General features: G+C 43.2%; 2 protein-coding genes across 2 annotated transcripts in view; both read right to left on the bottom strand.

Moving 5' to 3' along the window:
* Positions 1-11,666: 11,666 nt before the first annotated feature.
* Positions 11,667-18,542, bottom strand: ASB12 (ankyrin repeat and SOCS box containing 12). Its single transcript, XM_040266116.1, has 3 exons — positions 18,404-18,542; positions 12,372-13,220; positions 11,667-11,942 (listed from the first exon to the last, which is right to left on the bottom strand). Exons 2-3 carry the CDS (start codon positions 13,153-13,155, stop codon positions 11,809-11,811), a joined length of 918 nt encoding a protein of 305 aa, XP_040122050.1. The 5' UTR covers positions 13,156-13,220; positions 18,404-18,542; the 3' UTR covers positions 11,667-11,808.
* Positions 13,150-20,084, bottom strand: part of MTMR8 (myotubularin related protein 8) — a 230,332-nt gene continuing 223,397 nt past the window's right edge. Inside the window, exon 13 of the mRNA XM_040266115.1 lies at positions 13,150-13,220. Within this exon, the coding sequence (XP_040122049.1) occupies positions 13,196-13,220 (25 nt within the window). The 3' untranslated portion in view covers positions 13,150-13,195. The remainder of the gene's footprint in view (positions 13,221-20,084) is intronic.

Below are 20,084 nucleotides of genomic sequence, written 5' to 3'. Positions count from 1 at the left end.
TACCTGTTGGACATCTGTATCTTCTTCAAAACAAAGGTTGATTCAGGTACTCTACCCATTTTTTAATCAGGTTATTTGTTTCTTTTGATGTTAAGTTGTATGGGTTCTCTTTATATGTTGTATTAACTCCTTATAGTATATATTGTTTGCAAGTATCTTCTCCCATTTGGTAAGTTACTTTTTCATTTTGTTGATAGTTTCCTTTGCTGTGCAGATGCTTTTCAGTTTGGTGTAATCCCACTTGTTTATTTTTGCTTTTGTTGCCCTTGTTTTATTGTCAAATACAAAACTAAGACTGATGTCAAGGAGCTTATCACCTATGTTTTCTTCTACGAGTTTTGGTTTCAGGTCTTATGTTCAAGGCTTTAATCCATTGTGAGTTAATTTTTTTGTATGGTATAAAATAGTGGTCCAGTTTAATTTTTTGTTGCATGTGCCTATCCAGTTTTCCCAACATCATCTGTTAAAGAGAGACTCTCCTTTCCTAATTGTATATTTTGGGTGATTTGTCATAAATTAATTGACCATATATGCTTGGCATTTTTCTGGAAGCATTAATTTATACACTTTCTTATGGGTCCAGAGCATTTGACTGCTTATAAAAAATTTGCACATTTATAATTTCATTTACTTCTAGAATAACTCTGAGGTAGGCAGAACAATTTTTCTACAGATGTGGAAACTAAGCCCCAGAGAAGGGAAGAAACATGCCCAAGGCCATACAGTGAGCCAGAACTAGAACTCATGAGGTTTCTTGTTGCCCAAGACAGGGATTTTCATATGATACCATGTTCTGCCTCATGTATGAGTAGGAGCATTGGGAAAGAGGTGGTCAAGCCCTGATTTCATATCATAGGCCTGGGCAGTGTGTGTACAGGGCTCTCTCTTACTAAGAATGATGTCAAACCGTTAGTTGTCAGAGGCCCCAGCCCTGGCCCTCATGATACAGTTGGCACTCAGGAGTGATGCAGCAAAGGCAGGGAAAGGTGGCTGGGCCTATAGGAGGAACAGAGCTCTTCTCACTTCTCTATTTTTGCTGGTATTTTCCAAACCCTAAAGGGGCTTCATTGTTCTAGCCACAGGGAAACCCTGCTCTTCCATGTATAAGCCATCTTCTTATTTTTAAAGACATCTTCTTGATGAGATGCAAGATGAACAACCATCTGTTTCATCCTGGTACCATCTGAGCTAGTCACAGATGACATTAGCTTCCAGACACTAGTCTACTTGCTAGCTCCTACTTAGCCATTCTACTGCCAGCACAAGATGCCTCCTCCCAGTAGAAAAGTGGAGCATGGGCTGATGGCAGTATCTGCTCAAGTGACCCCTCCAGTGCCTTCAGCTGCAGTACCTTCACTTCCTTGACCCTCACAACACCATCTTCCCTCCATTTTACCACCTGTTACTAGGCTTCACCTAGAAATGCAGAACCTCCATTCTAGCCATATTGTGTGCTTGCAGATGTGATATTCCTAGAACATTATGGTTTGACCCCAGAGAATCTCCCATTCTTTCATGCAAAAAATATTCATTCAGATCTACTCCGTGGCAGAAACTGCAAGGACCTGAGAGAAGCAGAAGAGATTAAGACAAGATGCCAAGAATACACACAAAAAACTGTACAAGAAAGTTCTTAATGACCGGGATAACCATGATGGTGTGGTCACTCACCTAGAGCCAGACATCCTGGAGTGTGAAGTCAAGTAGGCCTTAGGAAACATCACTACAAAGCTACTGAAGGTGGTGAAATTCTAGCTAAGCTATTTCAAATCCTAAAAGATGATGTTGTTAAAGTGCTGCACTCAATATGCCAGAAAATTTGGAAAACTCAGCAGTGGCCACAGGACTGGAAAGGTCAGTTTACATTCCAATCCAAAGAAGGGCAATGCCAAAGAATGTTCAAACTGCATTTATTGCTTATTAGTAAGTAACTATAGTTACTAGCAACTAAACAACAACAAATTCTATGGCTGGCTCTGTGTTTTCAATTCAGTTCAGTTGCTCAGTCATGTCTGACTCTTTGCAAGCCCATGGATTGCAGAACGCCATGATTCCCTGTCCCTCACCATCTCCTACAGCTTGCTCAAACTCATGTCCATTGAGTCAATAATGCATCCAACCATCTCATCCTCTGTTGTCCCTGTCTCCTCCTGCCTTCAATCTTTCCCAGTATCAGGGTCTTTTCCAATGAGTCGGCTCTTCCCATTGTTTCATGTGTGGTTCTAAGTATTGCTTACTGACTTGCATACAGGTTTCTCAGGAGGCAGGTAAGGTGGTCTGGTATCCCCATCACTAAGAATTTTCCACAGTTTATTGTGATCCACATAGTCAAAGGCTTTGGCATAGTTAATAAAGCAAAAATAGATGTTTTTCTGGAACTCTCTTGCTTTTTCTATGATCTAACCGATGTTGGCAATTTGGTCTCTGGTTTCTCTGCCTTTTCCAAATACAGCTTATACATCTGGAAGTTCTTGCTTCACGTATTGTTGAAGCCTAGCTTGCAGGATTTTGAGCATGACCTTTCTAGCAATTGAAATGAGTGCAATTATGCCAATGTTTGAACATTCTTTGGCATTGGCCTTCTTTGGATTAGAAAATGATTTATGCCGGCATGCTATGGCTCTGAGCACTGTTGTAGTCAGTGTCCCTGACCTCTCAGCAGGCTACTGTTGAACCATGTCTCCGCCAGAGATTCCTGGACATTCACAGGCAAGTCTGGTTCAGTCTCTTGTGGAGTCATGGCTCCTTTCTCCTGGGTCCTGGTGCACACAAGGTTTCATTTGTTCCCTCCAAGAATCTGGTTCCCAGGCCTGTGGAATTTCTGTAATCAAATGCCAATGGCCTTCAAATTCCCCGGGGGTTCTTAGGCCCTCTGCCAAATCCCCAGGTTGGGAAATCTGTTGTAGAACTTTTGCAACTGTGCGAGAACTTCTTTGGTATAATTGTTCTCCAGTTTGTGGGTCATCTGTTCAGCAGCTCTAGTTCAGTTCAGTTCGGTCTCTCTGTCATGTCCAACTCTTTGCGACCCCATGAATCGCAGCATGCCAGGCCTCCCTGTCCATCACCAACTCCTGGAGTTCACTCAAACTCACATCCATCGAGTCAGTGATGCCATCCAGCCATCTCATCCTCGGTCATCCCCTTCTCCTCCTGCCCCCAATCCCTCCCAGCATCAGAATCTTTTCCAAAGAGTCAACTCTTCGCATGAGGTGGCCAAAGTATTTGTTTTAGCTTTAGCATCAGTCCTTCCAATGAAAACCCAGGACTGATTTCCTTTAGAATGGACTGGTTGGATCTCCTTGCAGTCCAAGGGACTCTCAAGAGTCTTCTCAAACACCACAGTTCAAAAGGATCAATTCTTTGGTGCTCAGCTTTCTTCACAGTCCAACTCTTGATTCCAGCTTGTGCTTCCTCCAGCCCAGCATTTCTCATGATGTACTCTGCATATAAGTTAAATAAGCAGGGTGACAATAAACAGCCTTGATGTACTCCTTTTCCTATTTGGAACCAGTCTGTTGTTCCATGTCCAGTTCTAACTGTTGCTTCTTGACCTGCATATAGGTTTCTCAAGAGGCAGGTAAGGTGGTCTGGTATACCCATCTCTTCCAGAATTTTCCACAGTTTATTGTGATCCACACAGTCAAAGGCTTTGGCAACATCTGGAAGTTCACAGTTGACGTATTGCTGAAGCCTTGCTTGGAGAATTTTGAGCATTACTTTACTAGCATGTGAGATGAGTGCAATTGTGCGGTAGTTTGAGCATTCTTTGGCATTGCCTTTCTTTGGGATTGGAATGAAAACTGACATTTTCCAGTCCTGTGGCCACTGCTGAGTTTTCCAAATTTGCTGGCATATTGAGTGCAGCACTTTCACAGCATCATCTTTCAGGATTTGAAACAACTCCACTGGAATTCCATCACCTCCACTAGGTTTGTTCATAGTGATGCTTTTAAGGCCCACTTGACTTCACATTCCAGAATGTCTAGCTTTAGGTGAGTGATCACACCATCGTGATTACCTTGGTCATGAAGATCTTTTTTGTACAGTTCTTCTGTGTATTCTTGCCACCTCTTCTTAATATCTTCTGCTTCTGTTAGGTCCATACCATTTCTGTCCTTTGTCAAGCCCATCTTTGCATGAAATGGCAACCTTCTCCAAGAGGACTTACGCCACACACTGCGCCTCCCAGGACTATTGCTGCCAGAACTCCTGTCCCCGTGGCAGGCCACTGCTGGGCCATGCCTCCACAGGAGACAGTCAAACACTCAAAGGCAGGTCTGGCTCAGTCTCTTGTGGATGTCACTGCTCCTTTCTCTGGGTCCTGGTGTGCATAAGGTTTTGTTTGTGCCCTCCGAGCATCTCTGGTGGGTATGAGATTTGATTTTAAACACGTTGCACCCCTTCTACCAACTTGTTGGGCTTCTCCTTTGTCCTTGGATACGGAATATCTTTCTTTTGTGGGGTCCAACATTCTCCTGTCAATAGTTGTTCAGGAACTAGTTGTGATTTTGGTGAACAGTATGAAAAGGTAAAAATATGTGACACTGAAAAATGAACTTCCCAGGTTGTTAGGTGACCAATATGCTACTGCAGAAGAGCAGAAAATAGCTCCAGAAGGAATGAAGAGGCTGAACCAAAGCGGAAACAATGCCCAATTGTGGATGTGTCTGGTGGTGAATGTAAATTCCAATGCTGTAAGAACAATATTGCATAGGAACCTGGAATGCTAGGTTCATGAATCAAGGTAAATTGGAAGTGGCCAAACAGTAGATGGCAAGAATGAACATCAGCATTTTAGGAATCAGTGAACTAAAATGGACCGGAATGGGTGAGTTTAGTTCAGATCACCATTATATCTACTACTGTGGTCAAGAATCCCTTAGAAGAAATGGAGTAGCCCTCATAGTCAACAAAAAATCCAAAATGCAGTACTTGAATGCAATCTCAAAATGTCAAAATGATCTCAGTTTGATTCCAAGGCAAACCACTCAATATCACAGTAATCCAAATCTATGCCCCAACAACTAATGACTAAGAAACTTAAGTTGAACAGTTCTATGAAGACATACAATACCTTCTAGAACCAATGCCAAAAAAAGATGCCCTTTTCATCATAGGGGTCTGGAATGCAGGAAGTGAAGTGATACCTGGAGTAACAGGCAAGTTGGCTTTGGAGTACAAAATGAAACAGGGCAAAGGCTAACAGAGTTTTGCCAGAGAAGGCACTGGTCATAGCAAACACCCTCTTCCAACAACACAAGAGACGACTCTACACATGGACATAATCAGATGGTCAATATCAAAATCAGATTCTATTCTTTGCAGCCAAAGATGGAGAATCTCTATACAGTCAGCAAAAATAAGACCGGGAGCTGACTGTGGCTCAGATCATGAACTCCTTATTGCCAAATTCAGACTTAAATTGAAGAAAGTAGGGAAAACCACTAGGCCATTCAGGTATGATCTAAATCAAATCCCTTAAAATTACACAGTGGAAGTGACAAATAGATTCAAGGGATAAGATCTGATAGAGTGCCTGAAGAACTATGGATGGAGGTTTGTAACATTGTACAGGAGGTGGTGATCAAAACCATCCCCAAGAAAAAGAAATGCAAAAAGGAAAAATGGTCGTCTGACAAGGGCTTACAGAGAGCTGAGAGAAGAAGAGAGGCTAAAGGCAAAGGAGAAAAGGAAAGATATACCCATCTGAATGCAGAGTTCCAAAGAATAGCAAGGATAGATAAGAAAACCTTCCCAAGTGAACAGTGCAAAGAAACAATAGAAAGACTAGAGATCTCTTCAGGACAACTAGATATGCCAAGGAAATATTTCTTGCAAAGATGGGCACAATAAAGGATAGAAATGGTATGGACCTAACAGAACCAGAGGATACTAAGATGTGACAAGAATACACAGAAGAGCTATACAATAAAGATCTTAATGACCCAGATAACCACAATGGTGTGATCATTCACCTAGAATCAGACATGTTGGAGTGGGAAGTCAAGTGGGCCTTAGGAAGCATCACTACAAACATCTAGCAGAAGTGATGAAACTCCTGCTGAGCTACTTCAAGTCCTAAAAGGTAATGCTATTAAAGTGCTACACTCAATATGCCAGTAAACATGGAAAACTCAGCAGTGACCACAGGAGTGAAAAAGGTCAGTTTTTATTCTAACCCCAAAGAAGGGCAATGTCAAAGAATGTTCAAATATCCACATCATTGCACTCATTTCAGTTCAGTTCAGTTGCTCAGTCATGTCCGACTCTTTGCGACCCCATGAACCGGAGCACGCCAGGCCTCCCTGTCCATCACCAACTCCCAGAGTCTACCCAAACCCATGTCCATTGTGTCGGTGATGCCATCCAACCATCTCTTCCTCTGTCATCCCCGTCTCCTCCTGCCCTCAATCTTTCCCAGCATCAGGGTCTTTTCAAATGAGTCAGTGCTCCAGATCAGGTGGCCAAAGTATTGGAGTTTCAGCTTCAAAATCAGTCCTTCCAATGAACACCCAGGACTGATCTCCTTTAGGATGGATTGGTTGGATCCCCTTGCAGTCCAAGGGAATCTCAAGGGTCTTCTCCAATGCCACAGTTCAAAAGCATCAATTCTTTGGCACTCAGCTTTCTTTATAGTCCAACTCTCACATCCATACATGACTACTGGAAAAACCATAGCCTTGACTAGACGGACCTTTGTTGGCAAAGTGATGTCTCTGCTTTTTAGTATGCTGTCTAGGTTGGTCATAACTTTCCTTCCAAGGAGAAAGCGTCTTTTAATTTCATGGATGCAATCACCATCTGCAGTGATTTTGGAGCCCAGAAAAATAAAGTCAGCCGCTGCTTCCACTGTTTCCCCATCTATTTGCCATGAAGTGATGGGACCAGATGCCATGATCTTAGTTTTCTGAAAGTTGAGCACTCATTTCACATGCTAGCAAAATAATGCTTAAAATTCTCCAAGCTAGGCTTCACAGTATGTGAACCATGAGCTTCCAGACGTTCAAGCTGGATTTAGGAAAGGCAGAGGAACAAGAGATCAAATTGCCAACATCCATTGGAACATAGAACAAGCAAGGGAATTTCAGAAAACAACATTTAGTTCTGCTTCATTGATTATGCTAAGGCCTTTGAGTGTGTGGATCCCAACAAATGGTGGAAAAATCTTAGCGATGGGAATACGAGATCACCTTACCTGCCTCCTGCAAAACCTGTATGCAGGTCAAGAAGCAACAGTTAGAACCAGACATGGAACAACAGATTGGTTCCAATTGGGAACGGAGTAGTCAAGGCTGTATATTGTCACCCTGTTTATTTAACTTACATGCAGAGTATATCATGTGAAATGTTTGGCTGAATGAAGCACAAGCTGGAATCAAGATTGCCAGGAGGAATATATCAATAACTTCAGACATGCAGATGACACCACCCTTATGACAGATAGTAAAGAGGAACTAATGAGGCTCTGGATAAATATGAAAGAGTAAAAAAGCTGGCTTAAATCTCAACATTCAAACAACTAAGATTATGGCATCCAGTCCCATCACTTCATGCAAACAGATGGGGAAACAATGGAAACACTGACAGACTTTATTTTCTTGGGCTGTAAAAATCACTGCCAGTGGTGACTGAAGCCAGGAAATTAAAAGACACTTGCTCCTTGGATGAAAAGCTATGACAAACTTAGACAGCATATTAAAAAGCACAGATATTTCTTTTCTGACAATGGTCCATCTAGTCAAAGCTATGTAGCTTTTTCAATAGTCTTGTATGGATGTAAGAGTTGGTTTATAAAGAAAGCTGAGCACCAAAGAATTGATGCTTTTGAACTGTGGTGTTGGAGAAGACTCTTGAGAGTCCCTTGGAATGAATGAAGATCAAACCAGTCAATCCTGTAGGAAATCAATCCTGAGTTTTCATTGGAGGAACTGATGCTGAGGCTGAAGCTCCAATACTTTGGCCACCTGATGCGAAGAGCCAACTCATTGGAAAAGACCCTGATGATGAGAAAGACTGATGACAGGAGGAAAAGTGAATGACAGAGGACAAGATGGTTAGATGGCATCACTGATTCAATGGACATGAGTTTGAGCACACTCCCGGAGATGGTGAAAGCCAGGGAAGCCTGGCATGCTATAGTCGATTGTGTCATAAAGACACGACTGAGTGACTAAACAGCAACAATGTTTTTGCTCACTGATTTTCGCCCACTAATACTTTTTTTTTTTTTTTTGCTCTCTACCAATTACATTTTCCACCATTCAAGGCCAAGGTCAAATACGACCTACTCCACTATCCTTTGCCTCAGATTAGTAGCTGAAGGAGAACTCTCTGGTTTCTGCAGACAGTGGATCATTTGCAATTTGGATCTTGTCTTTGGTAGCCACCTTTCTGAATAAAGGAAAATAATTTTCCTACTGCATGAAAGAATGCAGACTTGTTAGTGTCATGTGCAGAGTAGAGCCAGCCCTAGGCTCATGGCAATTCCAGTACAGAAGGGAGGGTAGGACATAGGGAGAGAAGAAAGGAAAATAAATGTTAGAAGGAGAGAGGGAGAGAAGGGTTAAAGTTTGGCTTTCTTGGAAGCTGCATTCCCACTAGTCTAGCTTATAGTCAAGATCTAACTGGGAAAACAAAGTACCTGGAAACTGGTGATTGTAATGGGGGATAGGAAGGAAGCTAGATTATCATCTAGGGGCAGTGCCAACAAGAGACTAAAGGCCAAGAGTGAGTTTTCATTCCAGGCACCTCCTCCTCATATCTCCTAGGGAAAGTTGCCTCAGAAGATTCATGATCAGAATTTGAGATGATCCATTTTAACTCTTGGTCTCTTGTCTGGATGGGAAAGAGACCAAGGTACCAGGCCTTAAAGTTGTTTCTGTCCATAGAAGCACAGGCAAGTAGAAGAACAATAGCTCAGGGGTCTGGAGAGCTGAGCTACCAATAACATGGATACTTAATTTTGAAAGGTTCTCAATCTGCTTATCTTAGAAATAGGGCATAGAGTTTCAGCCTCCTCTCTGTCAAGGTTTTGATGTGCTCCTACATTCTCATCAAGTGCAAGTCTTCTGGCATGCCAAGAGTATCCACACGTCTTCAAAGGTCAACCAGAGAATCTGTATTCTAGGTGGCACAGGAGAGGCTACTCTGGGCAGGCCCCATTTGAAGGGTGTATTTTCCCAGGGTCCTAAAGTATTGGGCTGGCCAAAAAATTCATTCAGGTTTTTCCATAATATCTTATAGAAAAACCCAAATGAATTTTGTGGCCAACCCAATAAATGGGGCTGCTGAACTTGACTCCAAATCTCCTAAACCTTGACTAAGTGGATGGGAAACAGAGCAAGGAGTGGGGTCCCAGATAACTCACCCATCAGGAGCCCATACTGAAAGAAAGGTAAAAGATACCTGTGGCTCTCTGCCCTGAAGTCTGTGTTTATAGTATATTCCAGTCCTTTACTTCTCTTGTTTCTTGGACATAAACAGTTGCACTGCCATCCAAAATGCCTTATGCATTTGAAAGTCTGGAAGCTGTGTCAGGCAGGACCATGGGGATAGATGGCCAGTTTTCACGCCTTCCTTTCTAAAGGCTCTCAAGCACTAGGAGCTAAGGAGTGTGCAGGCGATAAGAAGGAGAGGCAACTAATTTTCGAACTCATTCCCTGCCTCCCATCCTGCATGATAGGAGATAATTATGTAGGGGTGTGTGGGGGGGTGGGTCTGTCAAGGCAGCTCTCAGGAAAAGCTCTAAACATCAAAAGTACTTCCCACATAGCTATTATCTGGGCTTGCATCCTCTATGCCTTCACCTTGTATCTCTTTAACTGCTCATCCATATTCTCACCCACAGTTGTGCAGGAGATATAAAAGAAGGAACTGTGAAAGGATGAAGATTTAGCAAAATTGAAAGTGTCTAGATCTGGATTTGGGTGGCTATCTGTGCTGGTTCAGGTTCCATTTGCCTCCTTCCCCGGTTCTTCTCCACACCATAGGTTGACTGACCAATGCAGGCTGTATTCCCCAGGGTTACTCGTCAATCATCTTCTGGTTGTGTTCAACCAGTGGAAGGCACTGATGGGAGGGTAAGAAATGTGGGGAAGCCCGGGTACTTAGGCTCTACCTTTTGTGCCTTTGGTGGCATCTCTGCTGTGTCTCTTCTATGGCTTCTGCTGTCAGTATACTTCCAATTCTGCTGTGTGATCCAATTCCTGACTCAGGTTATACCACCTCCTTCCACTGTCCATTTTTCATCTTGCCCTGCTCTTCCAGATGTTGCAAGAGGGGCTGACCCCTCTAGGTTGTGTTTCCCAAGCTCTCATATTATTTGACCTCTAGTTTTCTCCAGTGAGATACTGGAAGCAGACTGATGGGCAAGAATGATGTAAAGGAGAGGGTGTTTCTTCCTTTCCTCTTGTTTGGATAATCCATGATAGACCTATGATTTCACTTTCCATCAGGTGACCCAAGTCCCTAGACTCTGGACATACTTCTTCCCTTACCCGTTCAGCCTAAGGATGGTGTTAGACTCCTGCTATCACTAATCTATAACTTCCTGTCCTTCTTAGATTCTCTGCCTATCACCTATGTAACCATTTTGCATGTTAAATCTGTTGTCATATTATTTGGTAATTTGTGTTCCTAGCTAGATCTTGACTATAAAATAGACTAGTGATAACGCAGCCTATGGTTCAAGGTGAGTGAATGGGAGACTCCTTGGTCATTTGACTCAAATAAGGTGTTTGGCAACTGTAGGAGACAGGAAGAATAAAAGAAAAGCAGGCCCTGGCAAGGGCTGCAAAAGAAATGTATAATTATTGATAAACTGGATGCTATAAGGCATGAGGCTCTTGGAACAAGTCCAGAGGGAATAGTTCATAATCTTGAAAACAAGATATGACCCTGGGGTTGGAAAACCAACCCCAGACTGTTTCTCAACTGGCGTCTCAGAGTCACATGTTTTATGTATCTGATGGAAAATCTATAGATAAGAATATTAGTCTTAGTTACTGATTTGTTATTGATTACTGTTTCTTAATTACTCAATGGCTAATGATCATTTTGTTCTTTGGCCCTGAATGCCACATGTGTTATAATTTAACTCCCCACATATTCTTTCATTTCACAGCTGAAAGTATAATAAAGCTGGCTTAGATTCAGTTTTGGCACCCTCACCTTGGAGTGGTGTTGGTCCCCTGATCCTCACTTTTCTCTGAATTCTTGTGCCTTGTTTCTCATTTTCTTGCCATATCGCACTTTCGGAAACCCTGCTTGTCGAGCCAGTCTCGACAGGCAACAGCCCCTGAAAAGGTGGCTTTCGTTCACCACAACCTGGTGTCAATAGATTGGTTGTGGACCCATGTTTGGTTCAGTAACAATAGCAACCAGAGATTCAGTGGAGACACAGGGCTGAACAAGATGATGCTACCTTTATACTTACCTGATTTCTTCAGGACCTTGCTCCTAGGACATTACTGTGCCAATTGTTTCAAGGATCTTGGTGGGGAGGTATAGGCTACTGGGTTAGTTTTATCTTTCAGTAGTCAGGCTCCTATGCCTGTTGAATGCCAGATCAGTATAATTCTTTCCCATGACCAACCAGACACCTTCCCCCAGTGAACTCTGTGCCCCCCCAACAACCTAACACATACCAGACACAATAGCCCCCAGGATTTATGTTCTAAGGATTTTATTGTGGAGGATAATACAGGAGAGCAGCTTTGGGTGAGTGTGTAGAGCTGTAGTTCCCTCCAGATACCTGGGTCCCCAGGTGATTTCTTGGAGGCACTGTAGATTTCTGGGAAGGCTGTAAGATTACAGTTGGTGTTTGAGGTAGCTAATCAACGTGGGGGGAATATCCAGCTGGTCGATGGCCTGTGGCTGGCTGGTGTGGCACAGGGATCTGCGGATAACTAAACGAGCCTGTGATAGTAGTGACCGTGGAGTGGCTACAGTAAGGAAAAACAGGTTTTGAGAAGCAATTCTCAGGATGGTTCTCCCACTCAAGCCTACATCCATCCTGCCCTGGCTACTGCAGCCCTAACTGATCTTTCCCTTCTAAGAAATGCCCCCCTCCCTGCCCTAAAATGCATGGTACCAATGGGGCACATTGAAGCCTAGAGAGGGCACATTCAAGGCCACAAAACTGTCATTGGCAGAGCCAGAAACACAAATTGGGATTGTGCAAACCATACCTCATTTTAGTAAACCTTTCCCTAAAAAGGAATCTGTAACCTCTTTTCTACTGGGGCCCCAAGAAAGGGAAGACAATGGTGCTTTCTCCAATTCACCCCAGAAACATTAACTTAGGTGGTGATTTGTGTCCCTGGGACATCCAAGCCAGGAGACCTATTAGAGCTGGTCTGCTTGACACTCACCTCGGGCCTGTACTAGCAATGCAGTGCCTTTATCATATTGCGAGTTCAGGTCCAGGGAGAGAGATGGAAGGTAGATGTTAGCACCAAAATCAATTAACAGCCGGATGTACTCTGGCTCACAATTATGGTGGAGGCAGATTTCAAGGAGGGTGCGGGGCCGTGAGACTCGAGCCAATAGGTGCTGGTCAGTACAGTTGTAGTCAGGGTCTGCCCCATGGAGCAAAAGCAGGCGGAAACAATCAAGGTGACCATAGACTGCAGCCAAATAGAGGGGGCCAGAACATGAAGCTATGTTTGATGCCCAGACTGGTAGTTTTGCCTTGACATTGACCTCTGCACCATGACACAGGAGCTCCTGCAGGATGGTAACAGCACCATCACGGGCAGCTGTGAGCACAGGAGAGCAGTTGTTGTAGATGCTACCACCAGGACAGGCACCAGCTTCCAAAAGCACACGCACGCAGTCCAGATGGCCATGACTGACAGCGGTAAAAAGTGGTGTCTGTGCCTTGGCGTCTAAGCTATCAACATCAGCACCATGTGCCAGGAGGACCTGCAGGCAGCTAAGGTGGCCATAAGAAGCAGCCAAGCGCAAGGGTGTCCCAGGGACACCCCAGCCACTCCTACTGTTGATAAATCTTTTGTAACGCTCCTGGCACAAAAGCTGGTCCAAAGTATAGGAATCATTGTTGTACACTGCTTGATTGAGAGCTTGTATCTCTCCTGTGTTGGTGTCCTCCTCCTCATCAGGTTGCAGGATGGAGAAGATCTTGGTGATGTCCATGAGGTTTTCACCTTGGCTGATTGGAGCAGAACTATTCTCATTATGAGCAGGAGGATATGCCAGATCTGTGGGTGACAAAAACAGGAGACCGAGGGCTGCCATCAAAAGGCCTGGATGCTTGCTCCCCCATCCTGCACTATCAGGCTCCACACGCATTGGCTCTCTGCTTCGAACTCCTACTCCATCTTATTTCAGACCCTAGAGATGGCTGCCAAAATAGATCAGGTCATTTCACAGCCTGGTACCTTTGCATATGTTGTCCTGCCTACCCTTCAAACTCGTACTTCTGGGAAGCCTTCCCTAATCTCTGCCCCTTCTCAGGGTTTCTAAAGGATTACAACTAGGCTTTAGCTATGAACTTTCACATCTTATTTCCACTTATCTGTGCTTCATCAATGTGTAAACTTCAAGGTGAGGACTCCTGTATCCATCTTATTATTCCTCCACTCCCAGCAGAGCCTACATCATGGCTAGGGAGTTGGTAGATGCATCTTAGTTCAGAATGTGTGGGCTAAAGAGGTGGTTCTGGTCTGACAGTTGCTAGGCCAACAGAATGGTGCTTTGTGGTGTCAAGTAGTCATCCCTGAGCATTCTGACAGCAGTCTTATGGGGGCAGGCCCTCAACTCTACCTCTCAGACTTTTAGATGAGATTCAACAACTTCATGGGCTTCCCTAGTGGCTCAGATGGTAAAGATCTGCCTGCAATGCAGGAGACCTGGGTTTGATCCCTGGGTCGGGAGATCTCCTGGAGAAGGAAATGACAACCCACTCCAGTATTCTTGCCTGGAGAATTCCATGGACAGAGGAACCTGTACAATCCATGAGATTACAAAGAGTCTGACACAACTGTGCAACTAGCTTTCACTTTTACTTTTTAACCTCTTTATAGCCCCTCATATGTGATGTCCACTCAGACTCAGGCCCATGCTTCAGGCAAGAGTTGCTCAGGAAATGGATGCTGAATGGCATTCACTGATTAAATAAAGAAATGACATTATAAGAAATACACTTAAAGTAAAACAAACTTAAAGAGATAGTAAGAAATAGTTGAGGTTTCCAGGGCAAGTCCTCCTCTCTGTTGACAACTAGATTTTCCACCAGGACCACTTCAATCCAGGAGTCCCTTTGATTGCCAGCAACTCTTTGGAAACTATGGCTTCTCCATCTCTCTGCTGTTGTTGTTCATGTCCAACTCTTTGTAACCCCATAGACTATAGCATGCCAGGTTTCCCTGTCTTTCACTATCTCCTAAGGTTTGCTCAAACTCATGTCCATTGAGTTGGTGATGCCACCCAACCATCTCATCCTCTGCTGCCCCCTTCTCCTCCTGCCTTCAATCTTTTCCATCTCTCTGAGTCAAGAATTTTCCCATCCTCTCTGCTCTACCCAGCCTGGAGCCTTGCCTCAACCCTCAGCTCTTGTCTCTTCATTACCCCCAGGCTCTACAAAATCACTCATCGCCCAGTGACTGACTCAACCTAATGCTTTGACCTTTCTTGTCCTGTTTGTAATGCTCCAAAGTCAAAGTCGCCCATCTCTGTAATGTCATCAGGATTAGCTGGTAGGTTTTTCAGAAGTCGAGTCTTCATCCTCTCCCATACCCTGCAGCCCTGGGCTCAAGGCCACACACCTCCTTTTATTTACTGTCGACCTCAACCCCTCTTTGTTAGCCTGGGACCTCGAATATACACTTCACAGAATAAATTGTGAGGTGGGTGGATGGGTCTCCCTCAACTTTAGCTCCCCCTATAAGTCAGCATCAACTCCATATATTTATTATTTATCCATTTGGGGGGGTGCAATTATAACAAGAGGATTTTAGAAATCAGGCAGATCTAAGTTTGCAACTCAGCACCCCTATTTTCTATCTGAGTAACCTTTGGGCAAGTCTCTTCCCTTCTTTGGGATTCAGTTTCCTCATTTATAAGACAGAAATAATCGTTCCTGCCTCATGGAACTGTTGAGAGAAAGAGTGTGTGTGTGTATGTATGCTTAGTCATTCAGTCATGTCTGATTCTTTGTGACCTCATGGACTATAGCCCACTAGGCTTCTCTGTCCACAGGATTCTCCAGGCAAGAATACTGGCATGGGTAGCCATTTCCTTCTCCAGGGGATCTTCCTGACTCAGGGATCAAATCCAAGTCTCCTGCATTGCAGGCAAATTCTTTATTGGGTGAGCGACCAGGGAAGCCCCAAGAGAAACAGAGATACCACATGTTAGATCTTCAAAGGTGAGCTTCTTCTGTGTCTTCAACCTTTCTTTTCTTCTTCACCTCCAAGTCACTTTTCCACCCTCTGCAGTGGCTCCATCCACCCTTAATCACACACTAAATAGTTCTTTAAAAGTCATCCTTGTGGTTAAATCTACTAGCTATTTCTCAGATCTTTCCTTTTCTGACTCTTCTGGAACATCTGACCACTTCTTCCTTTGTAGTCTTCTCTTGGCTTCCTGGCCAGCACACTCTTGTGATACCCCCCCGCCCCCACTCTGTTCTCCCCTAAAATAGTTTTGTCTTCCATGTTCTCTCCTTATAGAGCTATAGCTTTCACCTTTATCAGGATGAGTTCAAGCCCACTGCTCCAAGTACCCCAGCTCTCTCTTCAGCAAAGATATGTATTCATTGAATTCTTTCAGGTACTTCAAAATCAGCAGTACTACACCATCACTACTACCATCACCATAACCAAACTAGATCCACATCTCAGTTCCTCATCATCCAACTGGTCAACCAAACCAAATACCCAGACTAATGTCAGGTCTCTTTATCTCTTTCTCCCACCCACATCTAACTGATTACCAAATCATATGGATTTTACTTCCTAGAGACCTCTATAGGCTACCCTTCTCAGGCTCATACTCATTGCCTGTACTTTATCTAGGCCTCTATCATCTATTCCATCAACTCTTACAGTAGTCTCCTAGCTAGTTTACTTTTTCAGTAATTTCTTCTTCTTATGGCTAAAGTGATCACTTAAAAATATAAATCTTGTCTGTGCCAATCCTCTATTTTAAATCCTTTAATGACTCCCCTTTCTTTCAGAGTATAGCCCAGATGCCTTGCCAAACTTACAGGTCCTTCATGAGAAAACCTTGGCCAAAATCTCCAGCCTCACTTTCTAACACTCCTCTACTTATACTCCAAAATCCATCAATAAGGGGGGAGAAATTATGGCTCTTGATATATATCATGCTTCCTTCTTTTACATGCAACTTCCTCTGATGGATTACTGCCTTGAGTCTTTGCTCTTATAGCACTATAGCAGTCATCACACTGTATCATAACTCCTGTATGGATCTGTTTTTTCCCCACTGCAGATTGGGAGTCCATATATGGAAGTAGTAAAACATGGTCTAGGATTCTGTTTCAGTCTCATCTCTACCACTTAGTAGCTGTGTGACCTAGGGCAGATCATTTAATCTCTCTGTGTCTATTCCTTTTTCTGTAAAGATAAAGTAATAGTAGTATCCATCTCAGAGGACTATTGTTAGGATTAAATGAGTTAATACATCTTAAGTATTTATAATACCACTTGAATGTAATACTCAGTAACTATTTTCACTACGATTATTATTATTACTTAGGTCTTCAATTTCTATGACTGCTGCTCCCTCCTGAGGTTAAAGCTCCATAACTTCAATTTAGAGATGGAATAGAAACCAGTTTTCCCTACTCCCCATCTTGTTCTTTCTATTACCACCTGAAAAGCAAACACAGATCCCTCCTCCTTGCCTCAAGCAGTTGTATTGTAGCTCCCAGAAACCTCAGGTTTGAGGGTCATGCTGGATTCCAGGACCTTAATCATATGACTTGTAAAGAAATGATTTCTTTATGAAATCATTAAATAAAATAAATCTTACTATTTTATAATATTATTATCTTACTCTTGGGGGAGTGATGTTCAGGGAAATGAAGAGGAAAGGGAGTGTGAAAGGAAATGCTGAACATCTTACCAAGGTCATATTATGAGCCTACAGCAGGGCCAATATAATGAGCCTCCAGAGGGAGAACAAGACATAAACCCCAGCAGCCTTGGATACTTGAGTGAATTGTACCTCATTTCATTAGATAGGGTAAGAAAATCTAAGTCATCTGTTGTCTAACCTCATCGTACTATTGTTTATTAATCAGAGTTATTATGTGTGGCCATTCTGTGCAAGGATCCTTCTCCTGATCCCCAAAGTGCAGGGGTTTTAAACTCTTTTTTGGTGACATCAGCCCCTGTGACAATCTTGTTAAGTCTCTGGCCCCATCTCAGAATGATTTTTAATTTTTTCTTTCGTTTTTAGATTAATTAATCTATTTTAATTGGAGGATACTTACTTTACAATATTGTGATGGTTTTTGCCACACATCAACATGAATCAGCCACAGGCATATGTGTGCCTCCATCCATAAGATATATAGAATTAAAGGAAACCAATTATATTGAAAAATAGCTATCAAAATATTTTTAAAATTGCATGATATAGTAATAAAAGTTCCTTATTAACACATTAAATAACAACTTCTACTAATAATTTCTAAGTTATAATGAGCACAAATGACATTTCTAGATCTCTGTCACAACTGTAATATGAAAGGAAATATCTATGATTTCTTCTGGTGACCAAGTTACAGGAACTAGTAATATGATTGCTATTTGCTGCCTGCATTCATCCTTGAAGGAAGTAGTAAATTTCAGTTAGATTAGGGGGAAATAAAAGTGTTCATATCATCTGTATTTTTGGACTCTTTGAATTCTATCTAAGGCCCTCTTGTGGGGGTGTCTCTGAATCTAGGTTAAGAACTCCTTTGGGAGAGTGGCTGGTTTCAGTGGGCCCCAGAATAGTCTGCCAAGCATTAACAGACTATTTTTAATGCTCATTTTCCCCTCCTCCCCACATTGAGGAGCTCTGCCTTTCTGTCCTTGAGTCTATCCTGCATCCACACATACTCACAAATACTAAACAAGGACACAAAGACAAACAAACCTCCTGTATTGCATAACTGCAGCAATTTCCCTGAAGAAGTAGGACCATTTGAATCCCAGAGCCCAGGCAGACATACTTTCCTGGGACAAACACAGCAGGAACCCGTCCTTCTCTCTGTGAGGAGGTTTCCTCACTGACCTCCCAAGCACCGCCAGAAACCAGACCCAGTGGAAACAGACTACAAAGGGTGGTGATCATAGGTTCACCAGCCGGCAGCCCTAAGAGTTCACTTGTTCCTGATAGCATTGTCATATTCTAGGCTCCAGGTACTTACCAGGTTGCCCCTACACCTCTGCGAAGCACTGGGCCTTGGTGGCCCCTCCAAGGGGAGCCCCCTACTTGCCCCAGGGGCTGGAGCAGGCAGAGCCCCCAGTTTCCACTATTAATAACACTGCCTGCAGTCTGGCTGAATAGATCCAGAGGGCTAATTTTAGGCTACCCTCCACCCCGCCTCCACCTTGCTCTGAAGGCCGTGTTATCTTACTAATGCCATTCTGGGAGAGATCCCTTTGAGAACAGGGCCATCCATGGGGAAGTCCTGGAAGGACTGACTGACAGGTGTCCAGCTGTGCTGAGACTTAGGCTCCTAGTGTGTCCCAGGGTACCCCTCCCTACCATTAAAATAGGCTACAAGGCCAGACTCCTGGCTGTGGGTGTTCCTATCCTTTCACCAAGGGTCCAGAGAAGTCCCAGTCTTCCTTAGCACACCTTCCTCTGGTCCCAGGCCTCTTCTTTTTCTCTTCCTAACTTAGCCTCTTTGGATTTCCTATTTCCTTTTTTGAACAACCAACAACACATTGCCCTCTCCTTCCCTCACCCCAATACCCCTACTCCCAAGAGTGAGGAGGATGGTGGGAAGCAGAAAATGCCATACTGGAACATTTATCAACAAGGTTTTCCAAAGTTTAGAAGGCCCTATGCGTGCTAAGTCACTCAGTTGGCCCTGATCATTTATAAATGCCTCCCCTGTCCACCAACCCCCCAGACTCAGCTTAAAGAAAATATCCACACCCTTCCCACCCTTTTCACACCTAAGACATCAAACTAGATTCATGTGTCCCGCACTAGGAACTCTGTCAAAAGCTCAGATCTTTAAAGTATTGTTTTAGCTCTCTGGTTGCCATTAAGTGAAGGAAATGGTAGAGAGATATCTTTAGAAATAGTCAACATTATCTACCTTAGATGTCACCCAAAAAAGCAAGTGGAAGCGAGCACCTTCTTCTTCCTGGGAAGAAATGCCAGCCTAGCATTTGTTATACAAACTACACCACAAACCATCTGATCATGCCTGAGAAACATTTTATGGAGAAACTATTGAGAAGCCACTATGTGTAATGTTCTAGATGTAGGAAGAATTTTTAAAAAATGTAAAATATGGTATCCTTGAAAGAGTTCACAGTTTATTAGGAAAAACAGACATGAAAACAATTGGTATTTCTCATAATGCAACAATGGTTATCTTGTGTCCATATCAATCTCTCAGATAAGTCCAGGGGGTAATTGCAGGGTTCTGTGTCCCTACATGCCACAAAAAACAATAAACTTGATTTTTCCTGTAGAGATTACAGTCTATATAGAACATTGACCCCAAGACCTCAGAGTACTTTTTTTCCCTTCCAATTATCACAGAAGAGAAGGTTCCAGGCAGGAAAAAAAGAAAAGCCAGGGAGGGAACGAGAGATATGTTGCAATTAAATACTAGCAGCTGTGTTTTACATGATTACTTTGGTATTAGCATCTGCATATTGAAAGGAAATGTCCACATTTCTGAGATGTTCAATGACTTCTGCTTAAATGATTCCAAAAATAGGACACTCTACATCCCAAAGTAGTACATCTCATTATTGGACAGTTCAGTTGGTCCTTCTTTCTGCCAAGCCTCTATCTGCATCTATAAAGCAATCTTGACGTCAACTGGTGATCCAATCTTCACTTACCATTAGAACCTCAGACAA

This window comes from Oryx dammah, unplaced genomic scaffold (genome assembly GCF_014754425.2).
Source record: "Oryx dammah isolate SB20612 unplaced genomic scaffold, SCBI_Odam_1.1 HiC_scaffold_23, whole genome shotgun sequence".
Taxonomy (NCBI): domain Eukaryota; kingdom Metazoa; phylum Chordata; class Mammalia; order Artiodactyla; family Bovidae; genus Oryx; species Oryx dammah.
Note: the sequence above shows the minus strand (reverse complement) of the source record. Positions and strands in the feature narration are given on the sequence as shown.

What these genes read in the sequence shown, in the direction of transcription:
- ASB12 (XM_040266116.1), bottom strand. Translation starts at nt 13,155, where the DNA reads ATGGACATCACCAAGATCTTCTCCATCCTGCAACCTGATGAGGAGGAG. An exon ending in ATTGCTAGTACAGGCCCGAG is followed by an intron (nt 11,943 to 12,371) that starts GTGAGTGTCAAG and finishes TCCTTACTGTAG; the next exon opens with CCACTCCACGGTCACTACTA.